General features: G+C 36.9%; 1 protein-coding gene across 19 annotated transcripts in view; it reads left to right on the top strand.

Annotated features, from left to right (window-relative positions):
* The window catches only part of CLIP-190 (Cytoplasmic linker protein 190), a 45,129-nt gene that overhangs the window by 14,947 nt on the left and 16,073 nt on the right, over nucleotides 1–14,109 (top strand). For 4 of the 19 annotated variants that reach the window (XM_053769804.1, XM_053769806.1, XM_053769803.1 and 1 more), the window contains 7 exons: nucleotides 10,449–10,508; nucleotides 10,762–10,836; nucleotides 11,743–11,832; nucleotides 12,584–12,736; nucleotides 12,810–13,046; nucleotides 13,154–13,343; nucleotides 13,426–13,645. In XM_053769804.1, coding sequence (XP_053625779.1) covers nucleotides 10,449–10,508; nucleotides 10,762–10,836; nucleotides 11,743–11,832; nucleotides 12,584–12,736; nucleotides 12,810–13,046; nucleotides 13,154–13,343; nucleotides 13,426–13,645 — 1,025 coding nt within the window. Of the gene's footprint in view, nucleotides 1–9,717; nucleotides 9,980–10,448; nucleotides 10,509–10,761; nucleotides 10,837–11,742; nucleotides 11,833–12,583; nucleotides 12,737–12,809; nucleotides 13,047–13,153; nucleotides 13,344–13,425; nucleotides 13,646–14,109 lie in introns of those variants that run through there. The other 15 variants (XM_053769811.1, XM_053769814.1, XM_053769810.2 and 12 more) reach the window with 8 other exon arrangements.

Genomic DNA, 14,109 nt, shown 5'->3' with positions numbered 1-14,109 from the left:
TAACGATACTATTTCGTAATTGTACTTTTGGTATTTTATTGAAATTTACTTAAATTTGTCTTTATTATTTAAAATATATTGTTAAGTGTAAAATTGTACATACAATGGAATCATACAACAGGTGCTATTAACTATTTATTTTCACGTCCACAAAAAATGTGCTAGAATATTCATGAGTATAATCAGGTGCTATTAGAACATCATCTAAAACCCCGAGAACTAGTATTTGCGTAACTCGGATTTTGCTAATATTAATAACAATGCTAACTAGGACCGCTAAATGATTAGAAACAATGCCTGGCTAAAGGACCTAATGTCGAAATCAGTTATCAGTAGGACGTAATACGGCAGATACGGACCTTGGGTCTATGTATCAGTTACAATAATCAGCATTTAACAATGAATTAGTTGGTCGCTATATTTAGCCTCGATCTGTCTAGAATTTATTAGGATTGATTTAGATGCCCTAGATAGAATTGTCTTTATCAAAATTGCTCTGTTCCGGGGACTCTTATATCATGGATATGCTTTTCGGGGGTATGCTATAGCCTATAGTAGATATAAATCATCGAATCTGTAGTCAAAGATATTAATGTTATGTGTAAAAATATATTTTCAGAGGAGCGTTTAACAATCTATTAAGTTTTCGGCTGTGTTACATATATATTTAACTTTTTCCATTTGTGTGTGTGCCTTTTGTTATGAATGTGCATAAGTATGTTTCCCTTTTTGGTCAGACTTCACACATATTTATATTGTAACCATTTATCCAATGGCACTTGTAACCAAAGGCCACGACTCTCCCTTTGATTGCTAAGTGGGAATTTCAAAGAATTTATTCACATTGTACGTACTATAAAACATATAATCAAGAATTTCTCAGCTTAATCACCTTATAAACTGTTAAGGAAAAATTACATTCCTCATCAGTGACTTAGCTTTGACCTCCTTCATTATATAAAATAGTTACAGAAAAAATACAATTAGAATTGCGTAACGTTTCACTTCATTATAGATATTAAGGGCCTAAAATAAACGGTGTGGCGCGAGGCCACCCCTATGTCTACCACCCCTCAAACTTGCCCTTGCCGGGCTCCCAAGGCCGGAAAACTCGACACTCCATATACCCTATTAGGTTTTAGTTTAATTATTACTAATCCCTCTTACATTTGCCTGAATCATTGATTTATTTCATCTACCAAGTCACAGATTTAATACTTTACTAGTTTTTGTGGTTGCTAGCATACGTCAGACACCTCGGTGGTCTACATTACTTTTCTGTACTGTATTAGTAGTTTGCCATGACCTCTGCACCGGTAACAACAATCATCTGATAGCGGACTGTTTCTACTACTTGCTGTAGCAGCGATCTGCCTTGTTTGGCGTGCAGAATCCAAGTGACACGTAACTGCATCCTGGCCTTGCTCGAGCCCCATACAAAGGAAATACGATAATTGTCATGGTAAATTGTAAATCATTGGCGACTGCGCACGTTCGCAAGCTTACGTAAAGTCTACAATATTTCCTTTTATTATCTGCCTCTTCGACATCTTCAATTGTATTGTGTGTCGATCAAAGATAAATGGTCGTTTTTATTTAAATCTCTCAATATCTTAAATGTTGTGTTTGTAACAAGGTCTTCGAATTTTTCGTAAACAGTGCTGTACGTAACCGCTAAATTCTTGTCTATCCGGAAGCTTACATTTTGTGTTACACTATAGCGTGTTAGAGCTGAAGCTACGTTATCATAAATGAACACGCTAATGTAGCTATTGTTTTGCAAATTCTACATACATGTGCAAATTAATTATGTTCTGATACTGATAATAGCTTTTGACATCAAATTTTTTATAGTAACTTTAGGGTCAAAAATACACATATTTTTTTCATTTCTGTCGCTTCATTGGGGATTGGTTAAATTATTTATTAACATTCAAATAATTTCAGTTTATCGCGTTCAGAAGCGGCAGTAGAATTTGTTTTATAATAGTAATGACGTCTAGACGCCACTTTATTGTTTCTAGTTGCGTAATAATTCTTTGTTTCTTGCTTATTTTCTATCGTCGTGGCGTAACGTGTGTCACACACGTCATGTTTTTCGCATTTTAGCCTGTAATAGGCTACCATTGGTTACTTAAACATTAAAATCATGTAATGCGATAACAAATTTTACTTACTAAACGTGCAATCGGAGCCCATAAAATAGTTATATGTTCATGACTAATATTCTTTTGTAATCCAACCGCCATTGTAATGCATCAAAATTTAGCTTAAACATAGTTTAACATAGAAACATTAAAAATGGAAACAAAAAGTATGAAGTGTTTCAAATTAATTATACATTTACTTCCCTATTATCTTTATCACGTGTATTTACCATAGATCAACAAAAATAAATTTTTAATCACATCATAGTGACTATCTAAAAGTTTATGGCCATAGTAAATGGCTTTATGGTACGTGACTGTACTGGACACATACATTAATCAAGTCTCATCCATCACAGCAAACTTGTGCTAGGTCAGAAAGTTTCCATGTGCTAATGTTATTATTATGAGACAAGACCTAAAGTAAACAAATAACATTAGAGAAATAATAATTTAGTATCACCATAAAAACTAAATATTTAGATAATCTAGCTCAATGTCTCATTGAGTCAGATTCATTGTTCATGAAATCCTATCCTCGCGTGTCAAATTTAATATTATTGTTTTTGTCACCACAGTAAATCAATCATACGCGATACCTTGAACTACGGATTTGATTTCTAGACAAGAGATTCTCAAGCGTATCGAACCGAGATCGACTCAACACGTCGTAGATCGACCTCTAGTGTTACATAAAAACTTTATTGCAAAATTTAGATACTAAAAACGCGGATGGATGGATCCGGTGCTCGTTACGCCCACGCGCATAGCCGCTCATGACAAATGACTCAAATTGATCACTCCAGCACTGGGGTACCGTGTATCATCACTTACAAACTGGTGTTTGACCATATCCTCTCCCACCAATTTTTGTTTCATATGTCTCTTATCACGTTGCGTTGAGATGTAATTTTCGGAAAGTTGTTTTTTTCTCATATCGACAGGATACTTAGTAAGATGGTAACCCTTCAACTTGTGTGGTATACCTGTTTACATAATTTAATGTCCATTATTTTAAATTACCTCAATGGATGTGTGCATCAATCACTTGACCAGTTTTTGCATCATTACGCGGCGCCACTTGATGTAAGAAATGCAGTGACTCTCCGATAAACATTGAACACGACTTGAACTTTATTTTTAGAACAGTTTTAATTACACCATGTAAATGGATTTTCGAGTGTTTCTTTATTAATGTTGTTTTATTTATTGTTTGTCTTTGTCTGATTGTTCTGAGGTTGAAAGCTATCATGAACCAAGTTTAACTGTTATGTATTTACTTCATCCATACTAAGATTATAAAGAGAGAAGATTTTTATTTTTGTTTGTAATGAATACACTCAAAAACTAGCTAACCAATGTTGATGAAATTTAGCAAAAGACAGACGAAATATTCAGGAGTAATAAAACCATAATAAAAAAATAACTAGGTATGTACCTAGTTATTTTTTTATTATGGTTTTACTCAAGCGAAGCCAAGACCTCTGGCCCTATATGATCGTAGCAATCGAATTTAAGAACTTAGTCTGGAATATCGCCTAATGGGGTTTATGATCATACAGCTACTTTTATAGGTCATTTCAGTGACGTTCTCGTCATTTATAGCGCTTTGCATCGGCGCCTACTTGTCTAGACCACGACGAACCCGTTTCATTTACTCTGGTACATTTATTGCAATGACCCAATCCAAGACAATTTCTTTTGATGCTTGAAATTTTCAATGCATTACAACTGAAAAACCTTTCATGTAACCGCATTACTCGCCGGTTATTCCTCCGTTCTATAATCTAATAAGAACTTTCCTACAATAATAGTTTGCTCTGCTTTCTAATCTCGATTGTAAGGCGTTATACAGCCAATAAAAACAAGCGAATAGAATCGGTTGTCTAGTTGGGATTTACAACCATAATCTAAACGTCTAGGTTGATTATCTAGGCATCACGCAGGAAATTGAGTAATTGTGGGACCCGTATCGGATAAACTAGAGTACTCTGATAAATTGTTACGAGCAAACAATTTACGGGGACAGATTTTAATCTGGAAGATTTAAAAGGCTTAGGTTTAGGGCATGGTAAACTAACCATTGATAAGATTACGATGAGTTAAATCAATAACGATGGCTCATTAAAATTTTTGTACCAACAATGATAACATTCGCAGTACCAATTAGTGTAACTAAATACCAAGCTGTTAATAAAACCATTAATCGATATAGTCATAGTAGCGGTTGGTATAAATAAATATGCCCACCTGAATCTCTCGGCGCATTAGCACGCAGAGGCGTCGACTCTATATTCCGTCCACAATCACCATACGCACAAGTTCACCTTAGCATCAATTAACAACCATTTAGAGTGTGACAAACCGCCCTCGCAAATTACTGTCGATATTAGACAAAAGCTATAAAATATAAATTCTAAAGATACGAGCCCACCGCGTTTGGTACAAAAGAAACCTTTTGATTTTGTCACTTTGAATGAAAACCTATAATGAACTTAATGGAACAACCATGCCAGTTCCTTAATATTTATTTAAAAGAAATCGATATAATGGTATATCTATTCGAAATCAATATTCCTATTATAATAAAAAAAAACTATTATGTACCCGTAACAAACTATTGTCTGATAAGGATTCGTCACCATTATATTCTAGTCCAATAAAGATATTATTAACTGCCTCATAACGGTTAATATGAATCAGTTGTGTTTCGCTTTCTATTATCTAATCTCACACCTCGCAATCATAATTTATTTGATAACAAGTTTCTTCGGAATTCCTTGCGACGTATAGTAGAACTTTAATGATAATAACAAATTCATCAATCGCTATTGCGTCTATCAATGTTTCATCAACTAACGAGATTTTAATTCCGCGGTAATCGGATTTGAGCGTCATCAATGTGTTACCGGCAATGGATGTTACTGGGCTCAGGTGTAAATAGTTTCAAAACAGTCGGCACTTACGTCAGCCAAGTTGCCAAGTTCAAGGTGACATCTGGGGAACTACATCTCGGCTCTGTCACTGAAACACTAATTCAATAACGTGAATTAGAATTTACTGCGCAGAAATTTTTTGGGAGACGCGCTTTGAAATTCGATTTATGTGTTTTAAATTTCAAATATATTTAAACTACTAGCGGCCTGTCCCGGCTGCGTTCGGGAAAACCAAATTAAATATACACCTAAACCTTCCTGAACAATTATACTATATGTATATTGGATAAAACCGTACAAAAATCCGCCCTATAGGTTTTGGATTCATGAAGGCCGACAGACGCGACAGGGATTATAATATCTAAGCAAGGATAGACAATAACAACGTCATAAAATTCAAATTCAAAATCTCTCCCGCGACGCATAAAAATTTTAAAGTTTTAACATCTGTATTCTACTTATTCTACAGAAGTCTCATCAAATATACATTTTAGCATTGTGTACACAGTTGGTTGCAGCCGCTCGTCATTTCTATGTATTTATTGTGTCGTGCTAAAAGCGTGCTACACTGCTGAATCACTGTGTTTACCTGCTAGTGCAAACTCTGCTTACAGATTGTGTAGGTACTCTACAGTCCACAGATAATGAGGTCCTTACACGACGTTGATGTCACCTTCTCAAATACAAAGCGATATGCATCTTTGTCTTGGAATTTTTCCTCTTCAAAATATTTTCAGGCTCATCTACAACAACGTTATTATTTAATTCATCAATAAATTCATGTTCTTCATCACTCTATCGCATCGCTTGTTCACATTATTTCTCTGATCCAGATTTTTTATCTCATTAATTCATTAGACAAAATTTTATATTCTACTATTTAATAGCACTTACACGACGCTCAACCAAACACATAACGTATAAGTAATTAAATATTGAACCCATATAAGAAAACTGCAAAATAATCTGAGAGAACGATCTGGAAGATGATCATGCCTGAGCATGACATGATTAAAGTTTCCATTCCATTTAAAGTTTATTCAGCAACTGTAGTTAAATTGCCCTTCCAGTCTACAATCTCTCGTTATTGGATGCATTTATCATCCTGAGATAACAATCTACGTTGCATTACTGCAAGCGTGAGAAGCGAACATTTTACACCTTGCCACACAAATAATTCGTAACTATTCAAGATACAGTATTTACATGACTACTTTTGTATAGTAATCTACCTGCCACTAAAGTTGGTTCAGTTCTTTATGGAATGCTCTGAAATTACTTGCTGCCACCTAATTTGGATTACTGTAATCTCTTGTCTTTGTTTGCACACTACACTTGGTAATCAGCATTTATCACCATATTTTTCGAGCTATTTTAGATTACTGTTATTAGGAACTTCGCTTTGTTTATTGAAGATAATGAACACGTATTTTCTATTAAGTTATTATTTGTTGTTTGACTTACTAAATTCTCTGATTAAATTTTGTGAATTTGATCGAGCGGATAAATGTAATGTACTGTTATCTAACAGTTTTTCATCTTTTAAATTAACGATCTGTGAACATTAAAATACTGAACTACAATCACCACGTTAATTATAAAATGCAATTTTACATTCTGAAGTTTAATTTTGTGTTCTATCTCGACATCCGTATTATCCATCTTAAATAGTAAATGAAAATTCTGTACGTTATGTGATACAAAATATATATATCTGCATTCCATTTCAGAGCGTTTCCGTTAGCCAATATTGCCTATTTGGTAGATACCCAACTCAGAATCCTACTATTGACAGTCGTTCGACTTTCATTAACCTTATACGTGATTTTAAATTAATTTTGTTGAGAAAGTTAAACGCTTGTTGTTTTTATCTCGTCGGTATTCTCATCATGCCTATATTTTGGATTAATTATGATCGTTTAACGGGTGTGACGAGGTGCATTAAGCATGCTTGATGCGGTGTTGTGAGACTCATTATCTTACGGAGCGAGACGTGGCTTGATTGTCGATTGAATTTCATTCCATTATAGGGGGCCTAAAGGGCATCAACGTCCATCAACATGCATTCTATCTTAGCGTTTGTTTTGTTTACATACTTTTAATCTCTCCTACAACTAGCTCTCAACTAGCTTACTTTAATAAGCATTCAAGACATTCACTCATCTCAAAATCTATACTGTAATGAAAAGGCGAAAAAATTGAGCGCGATACCGCCATAAAAGCTGATTTATTGATTTTATATTTTAATTTTATGTTTTCCTTATAAGACCTCACGTTTACCTCAATACACCGCATCTCGATACCTTCCACCTTAACGTTTATTATTCCATGGTACTTTATTCACTGTATTGTCAACCAAGTCAAGAGTAAGATAAATATGACAATAGCCTATAAATTTTACTTTAACCAATGCATTTTAAATAACTGACTGAAGCCTTACTGTCAATGACAGTATGGCAACATAGCCAACCGTTACATGATGGATTTTAATTTACCATCACCTTTTTTCTTACATAACCCGAATATGGTCCGTGCGGACTTTATTATCTTTTGTCGGGAATACAAATTATCGTATAGTTTTTCTGTTTGTGATCTGCTTGTAAGGCCAAAACAACATTGTCTTTATAATATTCGTATGAGTCACTCGGATCGGAACCTATAAAATCACAAGTAACGTTTACATTATTCATATGATTACATTTAAGGACATACAAAAACTATTTTGACATAAGTTTATTAAACCTAAATTAAATAGTAACATATTGTTATGTTTTGAAGAAGTTGCAATAGTACTGTGCCCGCCAACTCGGTCAATGTGTATTTTTGTCCACGACTTTAGATTACAATTTAGTCTGTTCTTCCTCATTGTCTGATCTAAATCTTAATTTAAATATTAAAAAGATAATGTTGCATACTCTGCTAACTCTAATTGGGTACGAACCCTTTGCTTAGTCTTTGAAACTTGTGAAATATCTGAACTGACATTATCTGACTGTTCCCTTTGCCTATTAGTTAAACTGTATAATTGCCATTGTGAATTACATTTGTCCTGCAAGATCCACCATGTGGTTGTTGCAGTAGTCAGCCTAATCGGTGCTATGAGAATGAAATTGCCCTTAATTGACCAGTTAGCCTCTACCAGCCGTGAAAGCTACGCTAGATTTAATTGGGACACATTGCTTCGACACGCAGTAGCAATAAAACTTGATCTGCCTCATTTTGTAGTACTACTTTAACAAAATTCTTAACACTTAGCATACAACGATCGACTTATACCAATCAGAACTTGGAAGGTTGAAATTTACACAAATCACATATATTTCGATGAATCACACATTCCACTGGTCATCAATATAATAACGAAATAAAATAATTATTGTTACTTGCAACAAAGTCTTTATATACGTAGGCTACATATTATCAACTTGAACTTGACCACAAAAACCAAAGTCATACTTGAAGAGGTTTTGGCTACGCTTTGTTGTCAAGTATCACTCATATTGTGTTAATAAAATGGGCAAATAATGGACGTGCTTGTTATAGCAGTTACATCATTTCTGCGAATAAGAGCTTGGATCTAAACACGATTGTATTTTGGAAAATTTTCTAAGCACGTGTTATGACTAGCGATCATAACCGTCATCCGAAGAGGGATATTCGGAACTGGTTCACTCCGCCCCCACTTGTTGTGATGAGACCAGAGCACGTATGTCAGCGTGGGTACACAAATTGTTTCTTGTATGACACCTTATTACATTATATTACGTTGTTAGGCAGGCGTGTTTACTAAAAGGTTATCACAACGTATTCTTAAGTTGATCACCCAAAAATACACTAGTATTTTAGTGTTCAGAACATTATTTTTTATCTCTTCCAAATTGCCTTCGCCCATACTGGTAATATTAAAATTTATCTGTGTCATTTGTATCCGATTCACAAAAATATTGTCCATGTTGTATTCAATAACTGTGACAGATGCCTTCTTACCATAACAATGGAAGACTGTCATTTAGTCGACAGTCGTGAAAAAATACCCTCTGTTATGTTAATGTTGACAATTACAATAACAGCGCCATCTAACTATGGATTACTTACGAATATTTCTGCGTCGTATCCGTCGATAAATCTATATTCTTAGTCTTGAAACATGAAAGCATTAAGCTTTCATGTACCATAATAACCACGGCGGTATATGATAAATTGCAATGTTGAATGGGAAAATTGACAGCTGTTAATATAATCGTGGCAGCCGCCCGTAGTCTATTAAAGAATTTATAATTTATTAGCGGCTGCAGTGCACCATTCTATTGAGCTTCAACTTAGATGACAGTATTTCTAATTCTCCATCATTTCAATGACATTCTAATTGATAGTTTTATGCAGTTATTTATTAGTTTTTTTTACATTTGCCCATTTAAAAAAGTGACTTCTATGAAAGAGCAACTATTTATATGACTTTATATTACTATTTATATCTTTTCAACGCATCAAGATTTCATTTAATACTTACTCACATAAATCAGTAGATGATTGCAATGTGGTTAATATTTTTTATGGTGTGGTGGTATGGTGTCTTTAGTCATCATGCAGAATCATCTTGATCTTGCGGGGTAATATAAGGCGCGGTCTCACTGCACTTTGCAGTATAGAGGAAACTTCCATGCCTTCAAATCGCTTCCGTCTTCTACTTACCCGTGAGTTTGTCTGATGAGTCTCATCTCTCGTGCTTGAGTTATGATTCGCTTGCCCACGCGCGTTGTAACCCGAAGGTCGGTACGCTACGCAGTTGTCACAGATGATGATTAATCAGCTTCGGCGATCAGTGCTGGACACACGCTACCACCAGCCGGCCGGCTTTGCACGCGCCACTTGACTTACGACGAATTACTATTAAGTGTAAGTGTCTCATCTCATCATATTTCACATCATTTGTATGTCATCTATAGGTATTCTCTTAAGATTTAGTTATTTCTGACCAATGATATCCGTGACGTCGAATTAAGTTAATGGTATAATAGAATCAATGAATAATATATTCCTGGCATAACGTTATCACCCACCGGTATTTGAGAGCCTACTCAAACGTGTCGATACCAGCTGTGCCGCGTGTTTATATTCAGTGGGTGTCCACACTCTTAAATCTATGAATTTATCGAACTCTGCCTTATCTGAATTGCAAACAAATTTCAATATCACGAAACAATACTTTGCCTATATATTTCATTGTATGTACAAATCTGCGTTATTTTATGTTCGGCAATACATTTTATTCTATCTTGTGTTCGAGATTAATTTATGACTATAATTTTGTTTTTGTCGGCATGCTTTGTTTTTTGCTTTACGTGTCTTTATTTTGTTGTCATAGACGGCAGTTCTTCGGAGCTGAGGAAACTGAGCGACGACTCGTCTAGAAAACATTTGTCAGGTAAGTTTTCTTACATCTTACATAGTAAACCATTCATTATAAACCACAAAAGAATGAGTTATGATCCTTTGATGTGTCTGACTGCATGGCAGCACTGAAAGCTAGCATGATTTAGCTTGACGTATTTATAGTTTTAAGGCACGCAGCGTTTAAATGTTATGTCATCATCTTTTATTTGTTGTGTAAATAATTTTTCATGAGTTTTCACATGTTCATAATGTCATCACTTTTCCATCGGTTCCACACCAACCAGACCTTATAGAAGCCGAAGAGGACGAAGTAAGCAGCAGTCTGCCGGACAGACCGCGAACGCATCGCAAAGCTTCTAGTAAGTCTGTGCTAAACTAACTAACGCTAGATAGGACTGCCATTATTGCGGTGGAGGTGGTGGAAGAGGCTGTGGTGATAATAAATTGTAAAATATGCCAATACTGTGCACGAACTGAATCGATATTTTAATATCATAACAACCGTACTTAGCTAGGCGGGTGTAAAAGAAAATATAGATTGTTAACATTCCTGCATCGTTAATGAAGATTATTGCGGAAAATCTTCATAAATTCGTATATCATGCAAACAAACACGTTTAACCATAATAAAATCTTATAACTTGTTAGTGAATTATACAATTTAGCTGGTACGAATATGGTTGAAACAGTCAAGTGGTTAGATTAAATCGACTGTTAACATAATAAAGATGTTATCCGTGTTCGGAATGCCTCAATCGTCCAGTGCCGAGATTGCGTGCCGAGCGAACCGAGGCTAGTCGCAAGTCATTACTTGGTCGCCTACGACCACGACCAACAAATCAAAACCTGCAATTAGCCGCATTGTGATCTCGCTAAGTTTAATTTTATCCATTGTTTTACTTTTTTTTTTATAAACAAGTCTCAATATTTCTATAAATCAATTCAAGGCAACTCATTAATGCTTAAAGGACCCGATATTGTTTTAATATTGAATACCTCTTATATAACTAATAATTTTAAATTTTTTTTTCAAGTTCGGTCAAACTTAATGCAACATTAGAACTTAATAATAGCAATGAAAATTGCATGGATGATAACATTTTAACAATTAATAATTGAACGGTCCGTGTAACGTTGGAAATAAAATGATCATAACAAAAGTTAGTCAAAGCAACATTAGCAAAATGCCGTGAGAACTAGCATCACAGTAATGGCTATGTATCAGTAGTGGCTAATGTGTGTGTGTGTCGCTTATGTGGTCACAGCTAGCAGCACGTACAGCATCACCTCGATGGACGCACTTTGGGAGAAGCACCCGCGCCGCCTTAGCGAAGCTGGCCTTAGGAGGTCCTCAGGTAAGCAAACATTACCAAACATTGGTTCAAATTGAATCTATGACTTCATATATCTTAACATTTTCAAACTCATTATGATTAAAGTCTAAATTAGTAGCACAACGATTTTTAGTTATCATAATAAAGGAGATATTTTTCACCAAGTGCCTTGCCTGTCATATGTCATGTCATAGACTTTCTTTGAACTTTTACATTTTAATGTCTCGCTTATCGTTTTCCAAATCATCATGCTCAAGTGTCTTAAATACTCATCACAATTTCATTTATGTATATGCAAGTGCATATGTATTGTATGTTCACAGCTTGGTGGTTTTTGCTTTGCACTTAAAGCATGTTGGTTGAACAAATTTGCATACTTTGATAAGATATATCGACTCTCTACAAAGTCAAATGCAGTTTGTTAGATTATTTCCGCATGAAATTACATGAATGTAGCGAAAGTTCATAATTCTGATGTAGCGTAACGATATGCATACCGGATTGCAAATTGTGCCTCGATGGACGTTGCACTTGCATATAGCGGTATTCAAGACGCGAACCCGTCATAAATGTGTTCCGAATGAGGAATACGACTAATATGATGTATTTCTATAATGGTGCGCTACTCATATCTTGAGCTACAAGACTTTCTCATTTGATTTATTCTATGTTGTAAGAAAATGTTTATAAATCAATTTTCCTGTAAAAGATTGTGACAGTGATAAAACTGTGAAGCGACTATAATAATCGACATATTTCTTGGACTTTTCAGATCATAGTGTCATCCTAACAGAAGATACTGACAGTTTTATTATTGGAGAACGCGTTTGGGTGGGTGGCACCAAGCCCGGTCAGATCGCCTACATAGGAGAAACACAGTTTGCTCCAGGTGACTGGGCAGGCATCGTGCTTGACGAACCAATTGGTGAGGATCTCGGAGATACCATTTGAGTATGCAACTTTCAATAAAATGATACTAATTTGCTTTTTGTTTGCAGGTAAAAATGATGGGTCGGTAGCTGGAATTCGTTACTTCCAATGCGCAGAGAAGCGTGGAGTGTTTTCACGCTTGACACGTCTCACACGAGTGCCGCTCATAACTCACGCGCCGCACGATGCTTCACCTTCTTCTGATGCGGGAAGTGTCTTTGAACGTCCGCCCTCTGGGGCCGCCAGACCCAGGCGCACGTTATCGCCCAACGGAAGTATTCGTAGCATGGTCAGCAGTAAGATGAGTTAGTACCATTATACAGCAGTTCTGCAAACGACAAATAATGAAAAATCTTACAATGGCTTATCTTCTATCATATTATTATTTTAATTATCTTCTTACCTTTCCTAGATGCGTCAATTTCGACAACGAACAATGGCGAATTACGACTGGGTGACCGTGTTATAGTATCAAGCAGCCGTGGCAGTAAAGCGGGCACACTTCGATACGTCGGGGTCACTGAATTTGCTCCTGGTGTATGGGGTGGTGTTGAGCTTGATGATCCACTGGGAAAAAACGATGGATCAGTAGACGGCAAGAGGTAATGGTGATAGAATTGTGCCCAATAGTTTTTATAACCCATATGATGGATATTGTAAGATAATTGTCTCGATGGTTTACAGATATTTTGAGTGTGCTCCTCGCTTCGGGCTGTTTGCACCGATAGCAAAGATTTCCCGGTCACCTTCTAACCGCAAGCCTGGAGCTTGTGCAATCCACAGCAATGGTCGGGCGACACCAATGCGACGCTCGAACTCCCGGGAATCCTTGACGTCTTTGGGAACTTCGATCGCGTCGTCCCGCGTGGGGGTGAGGCTAGGGGTGACGTCGCTGGGCGCTCAGGTAGGCTAGCCTCGCGCGCGCTCGGCCGAGCCTCGCTCACACCGCTCGCCGCCGCCGCCGCCCGCTCGCGCGAGGCCGCACCGCAGCGCGCCCAGTCTACTCGATAAAACCTTACTAGTAAAACACGTCGAGTACGATCGCTGCGCCATCATCGCTCTACCCCAACCCCGCGTCTACTACGACATCGTATTCCGTTCTAATAATGCAAAGTCTAAAGAACTGAACCCACGTCGATGGGCTAGTGAAACTCTGCCAAAGTCATGGCGCTGCTCAGAGAGCGTGTTGAGTTTCGAGAGTCGATGTGGGGAGCGATCGCGGCGCAGCGAGTCGAGCGGCAGCAGCGGGTCGGTGTCGCGCAGCGGGCGCGGCGGTAGCGAGGTGGTGCGGTGGGCGGGCCGGCCGGCCGCCGTGACGAGGACCAGCCACGGGGTCGCCGCAGCTACTGAGACCGACTTGTTCGTGGC

This window comes from Plodia interpunctella, chromosome 3 (genome assembly GCF_027563975.2).
Source record: "Plodia interpunctella isolate USDA-ARS_2022_Savannah chromosome 3, ilPloInte3.2, whole genome shotgun sequence".
Lineage (NCBI taxonomy): Eukaryota > Metazoa > Arthropoda > Insecta > Lepidoptera > Pyralidae > Plodia > Plodia interpunctella.
Note: the sequence above shows the minus strand (reverse complement) of the source record. Positions and strands in the feature narration are given on the sequence as shown.